The following is a 21449-nucleotide window of genomic DNA, read 5'->3' as shown; positions in this document are numbered from 1 at the left end:
ATTTCTAGGTTCCAACGCGCTGCTCGAAAGGATGGATTGAAGGAAGCATCCAGACCTGCTGCATGTAATCCTGGGCCAAGTGTGCTTGACTGTGGGCTCAACACGACTGGCGCAGGACAAGACGCGGATGATACTGCACTATCTGCGACTGCAACTGTTTCCGTGGTAGAGAATTGCCACATGGAAACAGAAACTGATCTCAGCATGCAGAATATATCCCATCTTATTGAAGAGAATGGCAGGCTTAAGCAGCGTTTGGCCTCTCTGGATTCAGCAGCTAAGCAAAAGGCTGGTGAACTTGAAAACAAGCATACAAACCATGCTATTATAACCAAAGAAGTGGTAATGCAGTCAGCCAAAACAGTAAAGTTTTACACAGGGTTTGTATCTACAGCCATGTTCACTGCTTTCCTGCAGTTTGTGCTGTCAGCATGGAAGCCGTCATGTGCCACATGGCTTGATGCAGAAACACAACTCATCATGGTACTCATGAGACTTCGTTTGGGTCTCCTTACCCAAGATTTGTCATGCAGATTTGGCATCTCAAATGCCACTGTCAGTTCAATTTTTCATGCATGGCTTGATGTTCTTGCTGCAAACATGACAAAGTTGATAATCTGGCCTTCCCGACAGACACTTCAAGCTAATCGGCCAGCGGCGTTTCAGGACCCTTTTTTTGATGGTGTAACTGGCATCATTGATTGTACTGAAGTATTCATACAAAGGCCGATATTAATGACAGCAAGGAGCCAGACATATTCTCATTACAAACACCATAATACAGTAAAAATACTAGTTGTAATATCACCTTCTGGAGCAATAACTTTCGTATCAAAAGCATGGGGAGGCAGGACGCCTGACAAGGAGATTACTCTACGCAGTGGTCTCCTAGACAAGGTCGGAAGAGGATGTTTTTCTTGTTGACCGAGGATTTAGATGCGGTGAGATGTTTGCTGCACGAGGTGCAACACTTCTCATGCCATCACTGACTAAGAATCGTGCCCAGCTACCTGGTGCTGAGGTCACAACGTCTAGGAAAGTCTCTAGCGTGCGCATCCATGGTGAAAGGGCCATACAAAGATTGAAAGTTTTCAGAATTTTCCAGACTGTGCTGCTTTTGAATTTCGTGAAGAGGACTGGCGACAAGAACCTCGCAACCATAGATAAAGTGGTGGTGGTGTGCTCTGCTTTAGTTAATCTGCAAACCCCTATCATTAAGAATTCTCAGCGCAGAAGTGCTTCATAACTCTCTTCCACGAACGTGCGGTGCTGTGAGGAAACATGAATACAGACATGCTGGGATGGAACAGCAAATGCTCATGTGTGTGTGACCATACTGACAATCATTGCATATAGTTTCATAGTGTGTACTTATGTTTTCGACTACTTCCAGTGTGTCTGCACTACGTGTACACACACTGTGATAGAACAGCAAGTGCTCATGTGTGTGTGACCATGCTTTTCATTGCATGTATTTATCTTTTCTACTACATCCAAAATGTCTTCACTGTGTGTACACAATAATTCATGTTGTTGATGTTGCCCACATTGATCTTTTCACATTTGTTTATTCTATTTTCTTGCACTCTCTGCAGTCAATTACTGCATATTGTTTGACTCAGTTTTTAAGTATTTCCTGTTGCTTGTTCTCACATGTTGAGAATTGGGCTTTTTGTTTTCTGCTTGTATAGTTATTCTGTCCTCAGAGCAGGTGTTCAAATTTTTACTTGCTGTTTGCTTCTGTATCAGTTTTTTTTATATGTTCCCTGCTTGGGACGTGAAGGCGTACTGTATTTAAAATCTATTATATTTGAGTTTGCACATCCGACAAATGCATCCGACATTAGTCCTTGAAGTGAACATATTTTGTCAAACAAGCAGTGTTTATCTGCCTTTCGAATGTGATAAAATATAACACTTGGAGTGTTCAGCAAAAAAAAAAAAAAGCTTGTGCTTAAGTTGAGATGCTGTAAGCTACAGGGTTAGCCTTGAGGTTTCTGCCTACAATTGCTCCACCGTAGCGGCACCTACAGTAACTAAATTACATAATCTAGCGCGAGCGCGACCTGTATGCGAAGCCACCCATTGAACATTGGAAGCGTATAGAGAAGCCTCTGCTGCTCAGATTATGCAACAAACTTAGACCGCTAAGACACAAAGCATCAGTAGGGAACCCACACTCTAACCTTTGAAGGGCAGATTTTTATTCATCCGACAGGATAACAACAGGTTGAGCCGTACAAGACCCTAGCTTCTTGATAGCTGCCTGAATGGCAACGCTTTCAGCTGTTGTGGAGGACACGACTTCAGTAAAGCGAACAGACCCTGTACACTTCAAAGAGGGAATGTGAAAAGCAGCAGCACTAGCTCCTCTGGCCTTGTCCTTACTCATCAGCAGTCTGCCCATTATGTTGACATGCAGTGCAAATCCATTGTCGAGGTGTGCGTCTAAGTTTTACACACTTGAGGTGAAACGTTGCCTCACAGAGTGAGCATTCCACAATGTGGCCCAACTTGGTGCCTCGGCAGTGACATGTCTTCTTTGCACGTTCGATTTGACTGAAGATGTGCATTGACTGTAGTTCCGGGAATATGTAGGTGAAAAAAAATTTTGCTGCCTTGAGTTTAGTAGCTGCCCAAAATGTCTCGTCAAAGCTTATGATTTCTTTTGTTAGAGAGGAACCTGTAAATACCACAAAATATGCCTGACACAGCCCAGTTAGAGCCATTTGAGCCTGAATTTGTGTGTAATAGGCATGGTTATGCTTGAGCTGCAAGTCTTCATTCAGATATGCCAGTTTAGTTAAGCCCTTCGTCAGTGAAGCATCTTTCATAGTTGCAGGGCATTTCACTTCTAGTACTGATTTTGGACAGCATGAACAAGACACTAGTGCATCTGGAGATGCTCCAATAAAAGGCATGCTCCTTGCAATAAAAAGACCACAGTCTCGAAGACTGAAGTCCACATGTTTTTGAGACTCCGTTTCTATAAATGCCTGCACAGCTTTCTTCTCTGTTTCGGAGCCCCACCGCAGGTTGGAAACTTGAGGCGTCTTCACGTATCCCATAATCTCCGCAACAAGGCCTGCTGCACCTGTGCTGCATGCTGCGACACGGTGCATTACAGAGGCAGTGATCCTCCCTCGACGTTCTTGTAACCATCTTGGTGACCTTGCTTGGCCTCGAGTAGCTTCCTCAATTTCACTACAGCATGCAGCTGTCAGTTCCACTTTTTTTCCCTCGTCTATGTCGAGGTCTTGGTATATTTCAGCAAGGGGCGGTTTCGCAGAGAGTTGCTTGCATCTGCCCACTCGTACAGGTTCCAGGGCAGCTGTCTCAGGGGCAGAATCTGTGTCCTCGCTGTCAGAGATTGAAGTCAGGATCAAAGTGTTTGGTGCAATTTCCTGAAAAAACAGTATTGGAATTAGTGCCCTATTTGCAATGTCAGTGGATCTGGTTCTTTACAGTTGCACAAACAGTGAGCATTTTTTGTGTGTGTCCTTTCTCTACGTATGTATCAAAATTTATTTAATGAGAAGTCCTTACCTTCACTTGATGAAGAAACCTTGACACTTGCTCATCCGTGAGCACTGGTACTGAGTAGTCTGGTGCCTCGCTGACTTGGGGTGGTGCACGGCCTATTTTGGGCTTAAAAAATTCAATCTCCGAGACTGGTGCTGCCTGTGGAAAGTTCAGTGTCAATTACAATTTTGCTCACAACTCTGTTCATGGCAGAATGAAAACAAAGACTTACTGTGCTTCCCTTTGATGCCTCAATCCATTTACATGCAACATCAGTTGGGGACGGGTCATTCAGGCCATACTGCGCAGTTGCCTCAACTCTAAACAAGAGTGCAGCCACGTGTGTGCAGCATTCCCCAAGGCTGAAAAATAAGTAGGAAACATGAGAAATAAAAAGTTCACAAACAACTGTAATTATTGGTGAGAACTGTGGCCCTTGAAAAAGTTTAAATGCCTTGTACAAAAGAATGCTGGAGGGTGAGATTTGACGACTTTTGTCATCCACAAGGCAACTCGATTAGGATGAATGCAACATCATGCAGTCAAGCATCGACAAATGATCTGGCTAACTATGACATGAATATTGTCGCAAAGTAGTGGCTTTAATAAAGCAGACTTGCATGGAGACCAATAACAGCTGCCTGAACAAACGGATTATTGGGCTGAGTTGCGCCCCACGAATGAATAATATGCGTCGGTGATCACAAGCGCTCTCGGCGATCCTCGAAATAGACAGTATGGAAAGTTACAGATAACATGTTACAAATGACAAGTACAATCTAGAACAGCCCAGATGCGGCAGCGTGTCACAAACAAAACGAGATAATTCTGGACAAATCTGCATGCGGCGAGCAAAGCGATAAAGCCGCGCTCGGGCGGCTGTTAGCACAGGAAACAAAGTTTACAATGACGAATTACGGCAGTATGGCAAACATTTCATTACACGCGCATAGTTAGGTGAACAGTAGCGCTTTTCTGCGCTGTAACGCAACTAGTACAGAATTTTCGAAAACGGGAAAGTCTCCATTCTTTGTGGTTTGATTCATAAAAATGAAAAATAAGGCAAGGTAAAGGCTCATGGCATTGTAGCTCTTATGATTCGCCTACTTACCCGGCCATGCAAGTGCAATGCGCACTTTCGATGGTTCCATCCTCCTTCACGATGCACCACGCCTTGTAAGACTTCGAAAGCGTTTGGCTGGCTTCCACAGTCGCCGCAATAACAACAACGCCGTCTCCGTGCGCTCCCGCCTTGAAAGATTTCACTTGCTTCACCTTCCCGCATATGAATGCGTTGTACGCATCTTCAAGTTTGTAAGACTTAAACTGTTCGTTCGTGTAAAAACACACGCCTTCCACAAGATACAAATAAATATCTGCTACTGTCACAGGCGGCAGATTTCGTGGGCCCGATGTAAAGGCGAACCGGACAACGTCGTCGTCGAGAGCGTCAGGCAGCTCCTCACCTCTGAACGAAAGTTTCGCGCGGTACCGCACTTGCGCCTCGGTGTCCAGCTTCTTAAAATAATCACTTGACATTATTTTTGTACAAGCGACGCACAATGAACGTAAGCACAGCCTCAAAACACGCACGGATAGTCGGGGTCTCCGTATCGCGCCGCCTGAAAAACACTGCCGGAAGTTCTTCGCCGGAAGTTTAGTGGGAGCAGCCAATGAGCGCCAGAGGCGCGTGTTTGTAAACAGTGAAAAGGCGTATAGGTCTTACCATATGTGGTACACCATGGTATCGCACCATTTGACTTTTGACCTAACGATCCGCCGGTAGAGGGCGGTAGAGTAGGCCGTGTCGTTCACTGGGTGACCAACGTCTCGCGATCAACCATTAACTGGCACCTACCGGCATGGCAGTGTGGCAAGAAGGCCGCCCTGCCTATCCAGTGTGCGAAACCCTTCACGTTTCTAGTGCTCGTCTGTGTCGGCGGTTGGTTGTCGCCCCCGTAGCTGTTCTTGGACGAGCGACTCTGTAGTCCACCTGGATGGGCCATCAAGCGCCCCTGAACCATGGCGGTTGAGTAAACAAGGCTTAATTTTTGTCCAATGTATTTCAGGGAGAGAGAGATGGTTAACACCTTCATTGAAGCACCAAGTAATGTGTGCAGAGCTCCGTATATATCTCTCTCCTTAATGAGACTTTTCTTCTATGTGCGGAGAAGCCTTGGTGCAGCGAGGTCCACAAGAAAGCAGCCCCACATCCGGCGAAATCCATGCCGCCAATAGTAGAAAGCAAGATGTTATGGCCTTCTCCAAAAATCGTGACGCTGGTATATGAGGCAGTCTACTTTCCCGTACACTACCTTGCAGTATAGTGATTGATTAAAGATTTACCCTAAGTTTTAACTGCAGAGAGACACTGTCGCTGCGACGTACACCTGGGTGGTTCCTATAATTGCTAGTTAAGCCATCTGAGCTTCTCTTACGTTATTCCTCAGGCAGTTTGCCTACCTTGCAATGTTGCCTTCGCGGCCAGGATCGAATCCAGGAACACGTGGTCGCCAGATTAGGGCTACTGCAGCAGAGAAATCCAGGCAATGAAGAGCGCTGAAAAAAGCGAGCCCGACACCTTGTCGAGCGGCTGCATGTCATAAATTGAAGGAATAGGTTAGGGGGAGATGGTGGAAAAATGTGGATTGTTCCATGTGGTGAGACGGGCATCAAGCTATAAACTATGCAGAGTATTTTATGAAACGGCATAGTTTTTCTTTATGTGGTCATTCAGCGGTGAAGGAGGAAGATGCGACTCTCCTCTGGCACACCCCCAGTACGTGCAGTTCTCGTGTCAGAGAGAACGATGGGATACCGGTATTACGATTTTGTCATGCTGTCACACGGAAACAGAACTGAACTGTAAACCGTAAACGAACTTCTATATTGCCCTAAAAAGGAACCGAGCCAAGCAACATTTAAATTTTCGAACTTTAACCGAATTAATGGTAGAAACCTTTGCTCTTGGGTTTGGTCAAAGATCCGGAGGATGTTTACTTACTCAAACCGAACATTTGGATTTTGGCTAAAAACATTATTCTCCTGTAGATCGCCAATTGATGACAGCCATTGATGACAACTGAGTACCGTTTTGAACTTAGGGCACCAAATTATTCGGCATTGGTGATAACAGGCACAGAGCGAGATCTAATTCAAAATTAGGATGGCGATTTTGACGAAGGTCCGGAGCGTTCACGTACGCTTGACGCTACTTGTTTAGTTGTGGACGATTGCGATAAAGATACAAAGGAAGGAAAGCATGGTCACATTTGCTGCTTTCACGGTTGTCGCATCATATGAATACACGGGACAAAATATATAATTATACTTCACCGGATAATCCACTCTCTTTATTTTCCGTTTCATATGACCACCGCGAAATGCGTGCTGCTTGCAGCACTGATGTGCCGCGTAGTCGGACGGAAATCGATAAAGGAGCCAAAGCCATCACTTCACAACTTAAGGTGTCGGCTGAAAGAAGATGCATACCCATCACTAATATGGTGCGTTGCTATCCTCTCCTATTGCTGATATGCCGCAAACTCTGAGAAAAAGAGAAAGAAATGCATGGAGAGTTCGATTTCGAAGCAAAGCATGGGTTAAGAAGAAGGTCTGGTTTAGTCTCATCGCACCACAGGAAAGCCACGTTCTGAGTTCTCCTGAGTAATGACGTCTGCGGACCGCAGAGCACAGACGGGCCTCACACGAGCTTCGTACATACGAGCTCGACGTTGCGGGTCGACTTCGGCCGCACCAGATGTGGGAAAAAATCGCATAGAGGCATGATTGGACTGACTCTTAAGAGGCCGGCCCTCACAAACATTTGGAGGCGTTCCTAATATGGGACCCCAGTGGCGTCGGCCGCTGTGGAGGGCACGCTCAATCAGGGCCTTTTGGGCCTGTAGGTCAGAGCAGCCGAACAGGGTCAGCTCCCAGTCCTCTCCGGAGGGGTTAGGGTGAGGGGGCATAGAAGAGCTGTAGGGGCAGGCCCCCACCTTGTGGTAGATGTCCGAAGATTTCTCCAGATAGGCTGACCTAGCGTCGACCCTGCCGCGTTTATATAAACCGGTTTTCTGTCAGGCAGAGATAGCCGCTACTCCTAGCGTCCAACAAGCAAACCACTCGCAGACGCTAGAAGAGGAGGAGGAACGCCAGGGCTTGCGCAGCGCCGCCAGACCACAGAGGAGGGGCTAAGCCGAGGCGGCAGCGTATACATTCTTCCTCCATCCAGCTCGGGACGATTTTACTCACCGCCTGCGGTCGGGCTGACCCAGCTGAACTCGACGGTCACCTAGCTCGATCGCCTAGCGTATGCCTGAGCCCGACAACCGGTTTTCAGCGCGACTGATTACTGGACCCTTCTTCTGTCAGGCTCATGTAAACCCAAAGATGAATCCAGCGCCTTGGCCGGCTGTGTGAATTTCGCCGCCTGTAGGTAAATTGTCGGCGCCAGATCACCTGGGATACGGTATTATAGGTGACCGCGACCCATAGAGGTCTCTGCTAGAGGGAGAGAATCGGTTGTCTTCTGAAATTAGCTTGGGCTTAGCCTTGGGCACGGGCCAAGCATCGCAGTTGGTTAACGATAAAATATACACCAGGGTGAGTGGGCGACGAAATAAAGTAAAATGAAACCAACCGCCAGAAATAGTGCCTCCATGTTTGTAGTGGGCTAGGCCAGAGGGAAAAGGGGGTGGCTAAAATATTTGACCAGCGTGGTGCCTTCATAGCACTTCTCCCCAAATAAACTTTGTAGATAAGCTGACAGAAATCTGAATGCACGTGTGAGGCATTTCTTATGGAATAAAATTCATTGTTAACCATGCAAGGAAGCACCGGGCAGATTTTTGATTAGCTCTCCGCGGTGACCAGCCGCTCGCGCCGAAGGAAATCTGCACGCCAGATGCCTGCGGTAAAGCGGCTTCGCTGGCCGGAAGAAAAATTCGGTTTCAAGAAAACACGCGTCGATGCTGTTTCATGACAGCCGACCGAAGCGGAGACGAAACGGTCTGCAGCATGAGCAACAAATTCCGCCTTCCGCGTTCGCATGCGTGCGACTGGTTCTGTTGCTTTAGCTTTCCACAAACGTGTTGTCACTGTGTTTTATATTACGAGTGCAGAAAACACACTTCGATAAGCGAGCAACGTCAACGTACGTTATCGACGCTGCCACCAGCGGATCCTTCGCAAATAGGGACGACGATGTACGCAGTTTTTCAAAGATCATCGTTGCCAGATTATGAGGCCACTCCCTTCTGGGAAACTATCAGCAACACATGCTAGCCGCTGACGTCCCCACCCTAAATACCGGTATTGCGCTACTTGCTGACAGAGAAGTGCCATGCAGTCTAAGCACGTAGTCCAACATACTTAGAGCGTTCCAAAGGGTGGCTGCGGGCGCAGGCGACAAAGATTCGTAACCGGAAAGCTATTCGAGTCGCATCTGGTTTGAAGTGCTGCTTCTGGGAGAAGATGGCTGAGACTTCGTCGGAGCCGGAATACTTCTTTTTGACCACCGATGTTTGGCTGATAATTGCGGCTTTCCTCGACGTCGAGTCACTGCAAGCCCTTCAAGAGAGCGATGTGGTTCCTTGGGATATTTGGGTCATGCCGAATCTTAGCCGAACGGTTACGTTGAGCCGTCACTCGGATGCATCTGCCCTGCTTCGCTACCTGCTCTGTTGTGATCCACGTTCTGTCAGGAGTCTGCGTCTTACAGGCTGCTCGATGGCTGACCCTCAAAAGGTATTCCAGGCACTATCTGCGTGCGTACACCTGTCGGAACTATACTGCGTGAACTGCTTTCTAAGCCCTCGGCGCCTGTTCATCATCCTCACCACATCGTTGTCCGACCTGATCCGGCTAGAATGGTCGCTTTTTGATCAGCAAGCCTACGGGGAGCGGTTTGACGAGATCGCTGCCTCCGAGCAACCTGTCGTGCCGAAGTTACGCCACATGTACGTAGAAATCGGTGAGGACTGGGCAAGCTGTGACCTCCTAAAGAGAATTCAGAGACGTTGCATAAGGCTGCAACACCTACACGTCCACGCGATCCACGAAGACAACTCGGACACCATAGCTGCTTGTTGTAACCTGCTTAATTGCGACCTTAAGCTGGAAAGCTTCTCCTACACGAGCCAGGGGTTCCGGAGAAATTACGAAAGGTTCCTTGCGATGGCGAGGGAACTTCGTGCGCCGTTGCCAACCGTCTGTCGGGCCTCTGCAGTTTTCCGCAACGTCACTTATCGCATGTACCCGGTTGTCTCTTGCACATGCGTGAGCCTGAAGACAGCTATCTCTTCTGCAAAGCCAGCAATTCCGGAAGATCAGCTGATCTTCTGCGCCGAATGCTGCCGCGACGCGCCAAAGCAGCTGGTAGAAGTGGCTGGTCGACCGTGGTTGCAGCGGCTGCAGTCGCTGACGTTCGTTTTGCTTCCTTCGTCGACGTGGGTGGACGTAACCCATCGGAGTCATTACGTCAGCCCGGCGTGCTCTTCGCCTTTGAGCATGTTTCTCCGCTCATGCAGCAACCTGACCGAGCTCAACCTGAACCTTGTTCATTTCGAGCCTGGAACAGAGTTGAGCCAGATATTACCAACGCAAACCTTTTGTCTGCTGCGAGCCATTGCCCTTCCGCAGTGCGGCCTGCAGACAAACGCGTCTTTCTACCACCTCGCGGCTTCCTGCGCAATGCTGGAAGAGCTTGATGTGCGCGGCGGAGATGACATGAGCTCCCCTGACATGGAATGTCCTCTATGTTCCATGAACTTTACTGCTATCAACAGAGACACGGTATCCGCTTTGCATCGAGGGACAAGGCTCCAGAGGCTTACGCTGGTTTCTTTCTACGGCCTCCGGTGCTACAGATTCTTGAATGAGTGTAACTTGGTGCGCCTTCGCCTGTCCTGGCGAGAGAAGCGCTTGACTTGCTGCGATGGACGATCGTTCATAGCATGGTTCAGTACGAGTGAGCACTTGCGGTCACTGACCCTGTATATTCCCAACGTGGACCTGAGGTCGATCTGCAGCGACCTCGGCTGCGCAGGCGTACTGCGTCTGCAAACCTTGCGTATAGTTTCCGGCGTCGAGCCAAGTGAATGCGCTCAGGTGTCGATTACTGAGCTCTCAAGGCGGCTTCCACTGCTAGAAACTGTCCACGCGCACTATCTGGATGAAGACGACTGTGAGCGCCGTGTGACTTGGATTCGATGGCGGCAACTCAGCTACCCAAGTGAAGGGCAAGACATCGAGGATGGCGCCTTTGTTCCAAATGTACCGTGCTCACCCGATTGCTCTATGACGATGTTTATCGGATTGAAAAAGCCGCGCCACTAAAAAACAGCACTCTTTGGCAGTGGTGCCGTACTGGGGCAAGAAACAGGTTGAGCTACTTGTGCAGCTATATTGTGCAGATTTGCATACGCGTGTAACTGCGAACAGCGGTGCGGTTTACTTTCTGCGCAATTGGCGGCGCTGACAGGATATGGCTGTAGCGGTTCCTATATGTCTTAAGCTTTACTCTGTGGAATGAGGGATTTCGGTTGCCACCGCTGTTCCGATGTTAGTGCATTCTTTTTGCACAATGTGTAGTTGTATTACTGGCGTCACAAATTTGATACCATGTCAGTGGGCGCACCTTGTTCCACTCATTTTTTGCATGTGATCTCTTAGTGCTTCGTCCCACTTTCGCCTTGGTTGTTAAACATCGCCGAGCATATTTCTATCATATGTTGCTTTTATGTACAATGCTTTTGCAAGCTCTTGTGGTTTTTAGTTTTTGACGAAGGGGGGAGGGGTATTCCTCCGGTTTGCGAACTTCATGCTATTTCTTCGTTTCATATTTAGCTCAGTGTCAGCATTTGTTCTCCTGGCATGCTTTTCCAGTGTACTGTATTCTACCGCTTAGAGACAACCTGGCTCGAGCATTGCACAGCGGTTTTTGCTGTGTGAGCGGTCGTACTGCTTTACTTCGTCGGTTGTAATTTTATTCCTCATTCTATTAAAGACACAATGTATACTGAAACGAGCTTAGTTGTTTCTTTTATAGATGGTGTGCTTTTTGGTTGCTGACAATGCAAGGGCTTATCGTCAGTTTGTTCCCCGGCAGGATCGATCTGTCTTTCTCATGGGCGTACAGACAATACTGCACAAAGATTGAAGAGTGCTTGCGGGCAGCCATTTCAGAGCTGTTTGCGGATAACCTAGCAGATTAACCCACCTAGCTCATTCAGTATCTTCCGAGGAGTATTAAAATAGAGTCCGCTGCCAAAAATCATTTCTAGTGATATTGAATAGGCAGTATTTATTTCGCTGTTATTGGATGAGAAAACCTCAACGGTAATGTATGGAGGCAGTGAGTGCAGCAAAGTTGAGCCCCGTGTGTATTTCAACGTGCAGTAAATGGGAAATGCGCCAACTGTAGCGCAGAAGTGCTTTATGGTTTATTGGGGTTTAACATCCAAAAACGCCTCAGGCTATGAGGAACGTAGTAGTGAAGGGCTCCGGAAATTTCGACCACCTGGGGTTCTTTAACGTGCACTGGCATCGCACAGTACACGGGCCTCTAAAATTTCGCCTTCATCGAAATTCTGCCGCCGCGGCCTGGAAATGTTTCAAAGTGTATTTTTTGAGTGTGTGTTTGCGCGAAGTATGCGGCGCCTATTGCTACGTGTATTTAAAGGTCGCGCCGGCCGAGATGCCCGGCGTGAACTTGGCCCGTTTGCTCGTCTATATACTGTTGGCCGCAACTATGTCTGCACTGTGGCTCCGGCGGTGCCTTGCTGAGGCTCGTTGAATCCCTGCTCGGGCTATGATTCCGACGCTGCAAGACCTGCGCCTTGTTATATGGGGATACTTGTCTGACCAGTCAGCATCTGACGGCGAGACGTGGTTTCTGCGGCGCTGCCACACACGGTTTTCGTCATAGCCGACGGCAGGCTTGAAATGACGTGGTTACCGTCGTATCCTGATACCCCCCCTCCTGGTCTAGTGTTCTTAGAGCAGTGTGATGATTTGAGCGTTTGAGGGTTACTTTAGATTCACTTGTGCAATTTGTGCTGGGTGTCTTGGTTGTCGAGAGGCAATTTTGATCACAAAGTGAACAAGGGAGGAAAAACTGACGGAACGAGGTAGGCCTCCGCCCCCTTCTTTCATTGGCATATGTAGCTTTGTTCTCTCTACCGGGGAATTGAGAGACAATATTGTGCTCTTTCAGTCCTGTCTCTCCCCACTGAGATGATTTGCTTTTTTTTTCGAATCTTCGAATCGCCATTGCTTACACGGTTGTACTTCAGTGTGTAAGAGAGTAATAATTTTGCTGCATGTGTACTGGACTGTTCGGGTTTTTTTAGACACCTTGCAGTTTCTTGACGTACTGCCGCCACCACACTTAGCAAGAATGACGGACAGCCTCGCTGAGACAGTCTCCAACGCCACAAAGCTTTAGCCGCGGGCTGTGAGACAATCATCTGTGTATGTGTGCGGCGGCTGAAAATATCTCGTGTGCAGTTTGATTTGACTGCTTTTTGAGCATGTACCCGACCGCTGCGAAAGACGCGGGTTCGATCCCGGCCGCGGCGGTCGAATTTCGATGGAGGCGAAATTCTAGAGGCCCGTGTACTGTGCGATGTCAGTGCACGTTAAAGAACCCCAGGTGGTCGAAATTTCCGGAGCCCTTCACTACGGCGTCTCTCATAGCCTGAGTCGCTTTGGGACGTTAATCCCCCATAAACCATAAACCAAACCGACCGCTGCGTAGACAGCGTGCTCGTGAAGGAGGCCTTTTTTAAGGCGAAAGGCTTCAATAGCTCATCGTTGTCCGTTCGTCTTTCCGCGAAATATTTTATACTATCTCTTATTCAGATGACATTAACTCGATAACAAAAGAAATCCTTGTGCACGGCGCGACTCGAACGACTGTCCTTCCGTTCTGCAGCCAAGCTTGCTAACGACTACGCTACTTCCTGCCAACGGATATGTAGTTCTCTTTAGTGGCGTGGGCAGAGATACTATAGTTTTCATTCTTTTTACAGTCCCACAATAAGTTTTGTCTAGCGCAAGGATGCTGGAGAGTTTTTTCGGAAAGGCGCCGAATCATACGGATGCCTCCCGAACGCCCTCCAGTGTCTCCAGCATTTAAGGCCTGCAAACAATTGTGTACTTAATCAACATCTTAACCACACATGAGTGACACAAGCAGCAACACCGCGCTAAAGGCTTTCGCCTCACCACACTTTAGGCCAACAAAGTTCCTCCTGAATATTTTCACGTTTCGCTCGCGGTTGGGTCCAATGCAAACTGTTGTAGTTTTCTGATTACGTGAATCTTGTTTTGTGCGCAATGTTGCCGCAGCTCGCGCACCTTTCTAATTTGGCGACAAGGCTAGCAATATAATAAATTTTGTGTGTTGTGTTGTGTTTAGTGGCACATACGCAACTAAGGCCGTCATACGCCAAGCTCAAGGCATGTACAAAATAAGTGATTTGCACAGTGCTAGGAGCACGAGCTCAGGTGGCGAATATGGCAACGGCTTAGAAGAAATTGGTCTAAAATACGTAATTTTCAGTTAGACTCATCGGTACTTCTTTACTGGGATGCTCTCCGATAATCAAAAGCAGCGTCTAATAATGAGATTAGGAACGAGATCTTAACGTAATGATGATGTTGATCACACGTCGAGTTAACCGATAATGCGGTAATTTCCGGTAATGACAGGTCGAATTAAGCTATTGTTATTGATACGGCTGTGAACACGCTTTGATAATGAGGAGCCAATAAACAAGGAGAAGGACGCGAAGAGACGCGTACACCCCGACGGCTGTTTTTTGTCCACCAGACGTCGTGGTGTACGTCTCTCCTCTCGTCCTTCTCATTTTTTCACGGGTTCTCCTCTTCATAATGTACCAGGCGGCCCAGATATGCACTCTTCTTCGTTTATATACTTAGGCATCCCAGGCCGTGAAAATAAATTAGTTTGAAGAAACATCAACAGGTAACGTAACGTTTTAATAGGTATGTATGCAACCGGTTTTCTTTGGCCCTCCGACCCACGGGGATACTCATGCACGACAGCGCTATTACAACAGCCAAGCGGAAGCAGAGGCTTCCCTTCATCATCTTGTGTTTACCGAAACAATTTCTACAAGTTTTATTATAATTGAGCTCCTTTGCCTGCTACATCTCCATTTTTCCAGTAGGAATTTACTGCATACAGTGAACAATTTGCCTTTTGCGCTCCTGGTGGTGCGAGACAGGGCTGGGCACGGGTCGGGCCTCAAGCCCGGCTTGGAGGGAGGTTGGGTGCATGTTTTCATGCGGATGATGATTACTCGTTTTTATACTTCAGTCTTTAGATCTACGCCATGCCATTATGTTTTTGCGCTATCAGCGATATATATGTCGGCTATGAACTGCCTCTACACACCAAGTTATTCTATACTCCGTTTTATACATCAGGTTCAACGCTCTAATTGAGGCGAAATTCCTTTGCGCTTTCTACATCCTCGATCAAAAAGTAGTGCATTTCTTGGGGTTGGTGGTGCATTTCTTATTTCTCTTTTGCAATATTCTACAATATTATCAGCATGAACATCACCGTTATCCATCCCCAGCGAAAGGACTTGTGAAAGTAGTCCAATGCGTGCTCCTCTTACTTTACGCGAATAATCTTTTATGTCCAGCTATAATGAAACTGAGAGGTTTAAGGTCTATCTTAGTGAATACAACCTGCTCGTCAGACACCGAATGAAGTGCTCGGCAGATTTTTGAGAAGATGACCTCCATCACCGCTTGCCTCCCCTTGCCGCCATCACTGGCAGCTGCGGGCACCGAAACGAATTAGTACAGAGGATACCCGATGTAAAGCATGTTGGATCACTGGACGGCAACAGTGGCTTTAAGCGCACGCGTGTTCATGGTCCACCGAGAAAGCAGTGCGAAGGAGACAGAATACGACGGTCTGCGCTACGAGCCACATATCCCGCCTTGCGTAGTCGCATGCTTGCGACCTTGCCGCGTTAGTTTTCAAAATGAGCTGTCATGGAGTTTATTTCCGTCATGTATGCATGCAGTAAGCAAGCGCCGTCAGATTATGTTATCAAGGCTTCTGCAAACAGATCTTTCCGCAAGAAGGACACGGGATCTTCGTTGTGACCGAAATATTATTGTTGTCCGATTAAGGGCCACTCCCTTCTATGCATTATCAGCGACCGAGAAAAGCCATTGACGTCCTCGCCATAAATACACGTGTTGGGCTACTCTCTGTCTGATAACCACCCTGCATTCGAAACATAGGGCACTTACAGCGTTCAACAGCCAGTTGCCGGCGCAGGCGGTAAAGTTCGAGATTCAGATACAACTCGAGATACAGTTCGATACAGATACAGTTCGAAATACAACTCTGTTTGACGGGCTGCTTTTGGGCAAATATGGCTGAACCTTTGTCCGAGACCGAATGCTTCTTTCTTCCCTTCGATGTGTGGCTGAGCATTGTGGTTTACCTCGACGTCGAGTCACTCCAAGCCCTACAAGAGAGCGATGTGGTCCACTGGGATGTCTGGCTCATGCCGACTGTTAGCCGAACACTTACGTTGAGCCGTCACTCGGATGCGTCTGCCCTGCTACAACACATACAGCGTTATGATGCACGTTCTGTCAGGATTCTGCGTCTCACCGGTTGCTTGATGGCTGCCCCTGAAAAGGTATTCCAGGCAGTATCTGTATGCGTACACCTTGTGGAACTGTACTGCGTGAACTGCATTGTAAGTCCCCGGCGCCTTTTCGACATCCTGACTGCATCGAAGTCCCGGCTCATCCGGCTGGAGTGGTCACTTTTTGATGAGGGAACATACGGAGAAGGGTTCGACGACATCGGCGTCTCGAAGACTGACGTCGCGCCGACATTACGACGTATGTACGTAGAAGTCGTCGACGACTTTGCAAGCTGTTACTTTCTCAGGAGATTCCAGAAACGCTGCGTGAATCTGGAACACCTACATGTCCACGCACTCTACGGAGACAAGTATGACGCACTAGCCGCCTGCTGGAGCCTGAATGATCCGCTCTGCATGCTGGAATGTTGCGCCTATTCTGGACAGGGGTTCTCGGAAAATGCAGATTGGTGGCTTGCTACGGCGCTGGATTTTCAAGTTCCTCTGCCAGCCCTCTGGATGATTTCTGTCCTTTTCGGGAACGTCACTTATCGCATGCATCCGGTCGTCTCCTGCACGCGTGTACTCCTGAAGGACGTTATTGCTTCGGAAGAGCTAGCAGTTCCGGAAGAGGAGGTGGTCTTCTGCGCCGAATGTGTCCGCAACGAAATAACGCAGCTAGCAGAAGTAGCCGATCGATCGTGGTTGCAGCGGCTGCGGTCGCTGACGTTCGTCTTGATCACCCCATTGGATCGATTGGGTGTTGGCCTTCGCAGGCATTACGTCAGCCCGGCGTGCTCTTCGCATTCGAACATATTTCTGCGCTCGTGCAACAACCTGACTGAGCTTAACCTGAGCTTGGTTCATTTCGAGTGTGGAACGGAGTTATGGCAGATATTGCCATCGGAAGCACTTCCTCTGCTGAAAGCCATCGCCCTTGCGCAGTGCAGCCTGCAGACGAACGCGTCTCTCCAACACCTTGCCGCTTCCTGCGCGATGCTTGAAGAGCTAGATGTGCGCGCCTGTGACGGCAAGATCTCTCCTTTTATGGAGTGCCCTGTGTGTTCTCTGCCCTTTACTGCCATAAACAGAAACACGGTCTCCGCTTTGCACCGTGGAACAAGGCTGCAGAGGCTTACGCTGTATTCTTATTACGGTCTGCGGTGCTACAGATTCTTGCAGGAGTGTAACTTGGTGCGTACGCGTCTGTCCTGGCCTGGAAGAAGCATGACTTGCTCCCATGGCCGATCGTTCATCGCATGGCTCAGTTCGAGTGAGAACTTGTGTTCACTGACCCTCTGGGCTCCAAACGTACCCCTGAGTGCGATCTGCAGCGCACTCGGCACCGCTGACGTGTTGCGTCTACGGACGCTGTGCATCGTTTCCGACGTCGACGCAAGTGGCTGCGCTCAAGAATCGATTTCAGAGCTGTCAAGGCGGCTGCCGTTGCTAGAAACTGTGCATGCGCACTACTTGGATGATCACTATAAGCGCCGTGTGACTTGGATTCGATGTTGGCGACACAGCTGGCCGGGTGAAAGGCGGCACGTTGAGGCCGATGACTTTGTTCCAAATGCACCATGCTCACCAGACTGCACTATGACGACGTTCATCGGATTGAAAAAGCCGCGTCACTAAAGAAATAGAACGCGCTTTGACAGCGCAGCCGCATAGGGGGAAAAAGAGGTTGAACTACATGTGCAGCCCTATCATGCAGATTTGCATACGTAGCACCAATCTGCGTGTAACTGCGAACAGCGGTGCGCTTTAGTTTCGGCACAACTTGACGTCTTTCACCAGCCATGGCTGCAGGGACTCCTATGTGCCTTCACCTTCGCTCTCTGCAGGAGCTATTTCGCCTGTCAGCAGTGTTCGGATTTTATTGCGCTCTTTTTGTACGATGTGTGGTTGTTGTATCATTAGCATCAGCATCTTTTATACTGAGCTTGTGGCGGGAGCATGTTTCATTTATTTACCTCATGTCATTCCATGGGACATCATCCAGCGTAGACCCTGGTGGTTTAATATTGCCGAGTAGATATCCATCATACGTGGCTTTTACCAACTATGCTGTTTGAAGATGCTGTTATTTTAGTTTTTGACGAGGGGCCTGTTCCTCTGATGTGCGAATGATGTCATTTCTTCTTTCCATATTTTATGCAGTGTCAGCATGTGCTCAGCTTGAACGCGTTACCGCTGTACTGCGTTTTATCGCCAAGAGAAATGGAAGCTCTCTCGAGGCTTGCACACTGGTTTTTACTGTGAACTGTTGATACTGCTTTACCTCGTGTGTCTTCATTTTATTCCTCAATGTATTAAAACGACAAACTATTCAGCAGCGAGCCTTGTTGTCTCTTTTTTAGGTCTTGTACTTATTTGGTCGCTTGCATTGGAGGGCCTTATAGTTACTTTGTTCGCCACGGGGAGCGCGACCTGTTTGGCCTATGGGCGTACAGACGATACCGCTCAAGTTTACTAGAATCCTTTCGGGCAGGCATTTCTAGGCTATTCGAGGTTTATGTGCGGATAAACGTGCCTAGCTCATTCAGTATCTTCCAAGGCGTGTTAAAAATAGCATGCGCTGGTAATAATCATTCCTTATGAAAAGGAAGAGGCAGTATTTGTGTTGATCTCAGTGTACGACCAAACCACACCTGGGTCGGATGAAGGGAGTGAGTGCAACATGGTTGAGGCCCATGAGGCAGTACCGCAGCGTTGCTTCACAGCAGCGTACACCAAATTAGCAGTGCGCAAACTGTGGTGTGCAAGGAAGTCTTCAACATGTGTTTTAGTGTGTGTTTGCTCGAACAATGAGGCGGCTCTTCCAAAATGAGTTTCAGGTTCGCGCTAACCGTGAAACCGGGTCTCAACGTGAGCTTTTTCCTGTTCTGTTCTTGGCCCGAGCTATGCAGAGTGGCGGCGGCCGTGCCTCGCTGAGGCTCGTCGAATCCCTGCTCGGGCTATGATTCCGACGCTCTAGGGTCTGCGTGTTGTTATATGGGGAAATGACGTGTTTGCCGTAGCATTTTGACCCCTCGGCCTTCCTGCCATTATGCTCAAAGAGCAGTGTGACGCTTTGGGCCTTTTAGTGTTGCTTTAGCTTGTTCCAGATGATTTGGATGTCACGAGCCAGTTTTGTCTCTTTTGTTTTTTCTTGTCCTATTGAGATTATCAGTATTGTATTGTCCCAAGTCTTAAACGTATGTATTTGAGTGTGTCATTATGGCGTTGCAGCCTGTCTGAGCAGCGCTGTCCCTCATTCGTCTTAAATGTGCATGCAGCTGTACGTTGTAAAATAACGAGGAGCAATCTACTGCGTACCAGAACAAGTTTCTTAGACCACCTGAGGTTCTTTAACATGCACGCGCATCGCACAGTACTGTTTAAAAAGTGAACAAGGGAGGGAAAACCTCAGGGTAGTTGCCAACTAAAGTGGAAAAGGAAGGTGAAACCTCAAGGTGCTTGCCAACAAAGTGAAAAATTGAGGGAAACTATCGGGGTGCGTGCCAGCTACGGGAAGGGCGGGAAAAGCAAGTAAACAAGGGCGGGAAAAGAAAGTGAACCAGGAAGAGAAAACAAAGTGAACAAGGGAGTTAAAAGTGACGGAACAAGGTAAGCCTCCCTCCAATCTTTCATTTCCACATGCAGTTTTGATTTTGGTACCATACACTCCAGAGACAATTCGGGGCTGTTTCAGTCCTCTCTTGTCTCATTGAGATGATTTGTATTGTTTTTATCGAACCTACATTGCTTACACGATTGTACTTAAGGGCGTCAAAGACTAATAAACTTCCTGTGTGTGTAGTGGATTGCTCCAGGTTATTTTAGACCCTCTGGGGTTTCCTAACCTACAGACGCCTGCACGCTCAACGCGACTGACGGAGAGCCTGGCTTAGGCACACTCCAAGGCCACGAACCGTTAGCCGCGGGGCGCGAGATAATCACCTAAGTATGTGTGCGGCGGCTGTAAATAGCCAGTGTGCAGTTCGATTTGACTGCTTTTTGCGCCTGTACCGGATCGCTGCGTAGATAGCGCGCTCCAGAAAGAAGCGCTTTTTGCATTGTATGCCACACTGGCCGAGGTTGAGCAGTTTCGCGTGGATCCTGGACAGCCGTGCTGCGCCTGCGCGAGGAGCAGTGACGTTCATGGCACAGAGCTGGCAGGCCGGAGGTGCTGCCGCCGCGCGCGCCTCGCCGGAAACCGCACCACGTGACGCATCCTTTTTGAAACCGCAGCACGTGACCAACCGCGTGACAAACCACTTGACCAGCCGCAGCGCTGTGCCGCCGGCAGGTGCTCCGCACCAGGTGACCGACAACGTGGCCAACCAGGTGGTCAAATCCCCCACCCCCCACACTCACCGAATAAAAAAAATTGACAGTGGTTTAGCTCGGCTATGCAATGATATACGTAACGTGAGCTACGCAGCAATTTCGCTCTCCTCCATGGCTATACCGCACTGACAAATGTCCCGCTATATGTATACAACCACATATTCCTCTGCGCATGCGCACAAAAAGAAAGGCGCTATCAAGCGGCTCCAGCGCAGCGTCAGACTTGGCTACTGCGCAACGGAGGCGCACAGCTGCGCACGCGCCGGCGCCAGTGCGTCTGCCGCGGCTATGAAGTCACTCCTCTGGAATGCCCAGACCGGCGAGGCGCGCGCGGCGGCGGCGGCTCCGGCGCGCCAGCTGTGCGCCGTGTGACGTCACTGCTCCTCGCGAACGCGCAGAACTGCTTTCTAGGAGACACGACATACTTCTCAACCTCGGCAAGTGTAGCTGACCGAAAAACCCTGAGTCGAGGCAGGGAACCAAACCAGGGCCTATGGCGTTTGAGGCGGAGACGCTACCACGATGGCTCAAGGTTTATCCGTGAATAAAGGCGCATGTAGTGAATGCGCGCCTTTCATATATCAACTCCTCCGAACCAGATGTCACCGCGCTTTCGCCACGTAGATGTCATTGCGCTTTCGCTCGATTTATTGGATTGCACACGCACGAATTAAAATAATTTGCATTAACCGTAGTTCACTATTCAGAGTAACTTATTTTCATGGACTGCGTTGCCTAAGCATCAAAACTTTGAATAGTGGAAATCTGGGCCAGTTGGGTCATCAAGAAAAGAGTCAGTCGAAAAATGACTGGGACGAGAGGAGAGGCGCACCACGAGTACTGGCGGGAAAAAAGAAACAGTCCCTGTGGTGTACGTCTCCATACTCGTCCTTTGTTGACTCGTTCTCCTCTTCATTATTGAAACCTGTTCGCAGCCGTATC

General features: G+C 48.7%; 1 protein-coding gene and 1 pseudogene across 2 annotated transcripts; one reads left to right on the top strand and one right to left on the bottom strand.

The window, feature by feature from the left end:
- The first annotated feature begins 305 nt into the window (after positions 1–305).
- Positions 306–1246, top strand: LOC144094840 (uncharacterized; annotated as a pseudogene).
- A 1024-nt stretch (positions 1247–2270) lies between these two features.
- Positions 2271–5183, bottom strand: LOC144093867 (uncharacterized). Of its 2 annotated transcripts, XM_077627601.1 has the most exons (4): positions 4634–5183; positions 3755–3884; positions 3547–3681; positions 2271–3404 (listed from the first exon to the last, which is right to left on the bottom strand). In XM_077627601.1, the coding sequence occupies exons 1-4, from the start codon at positions 5059–5061 to the stop codon at positions 2385–2387; spliced, it is 1713 nt and encodes a 570-aa protein (XP_077483727.1). In that variant the 5' UTR covers positions 5062–5183; the 3' UTR covers positions 2271–2384. The 2 variants fall into 2 exon arrangements, with proteins under 2 accessions (XP_077483727.1, XP_077483728.1); XM_077627602.1 differs by having other exon boundaries at positions 2271–3681.
- Positions 5184–21449: the final 16266 nt, after the last annotated feature.

Source organism: Amblyomma americanum, chromosome 6, assembly GCF_052857255.1.
Source record: "Amblyomma americanum isolate KBUSLIRL-KWMA chromosome 6, ASM5285725v1, whole genome shotgun sequence".
In the NCBI taxonomy this organism is placed as follows: domain Eukaryota; kingdom Metazoa; phylum Arthropoda; class Arachnida; order Ixodida; family Ixodidae; genus Amblyomma; species Amblyomma americanum.
The sequence above is the reverse complement of the archived record's forward strand: the minus strand, read 5'-3'. Positions and strand labels throughout refer to the sequence as shown.

Excerpts from the sequence above, each read along its gene's own strand:
- LOC144093867 (XM_077627601.1), bottom strand. The coding sequence starts at position 5,061 with ATGTCAAGTGATTATTTTAAGAAGCTGGACACCGAGGCGCAAGTGCGG. Across the intron at positions 3,885-4,633 it reads CATTGCACTTGCATGGCCGG|CCTTGGGGAATGCTGCACAC; the intron begins GTAAGTAGGCGA and ends CTTATTTTTCAG. Across the intron at positions 3,405-3,546 it reads GGTTTCTTCATCAAGTGAAG|GAAATTGCACCAAACACTTT; the intron begins GTAAGGACTTCT and ends CTGTTTTTTCAG.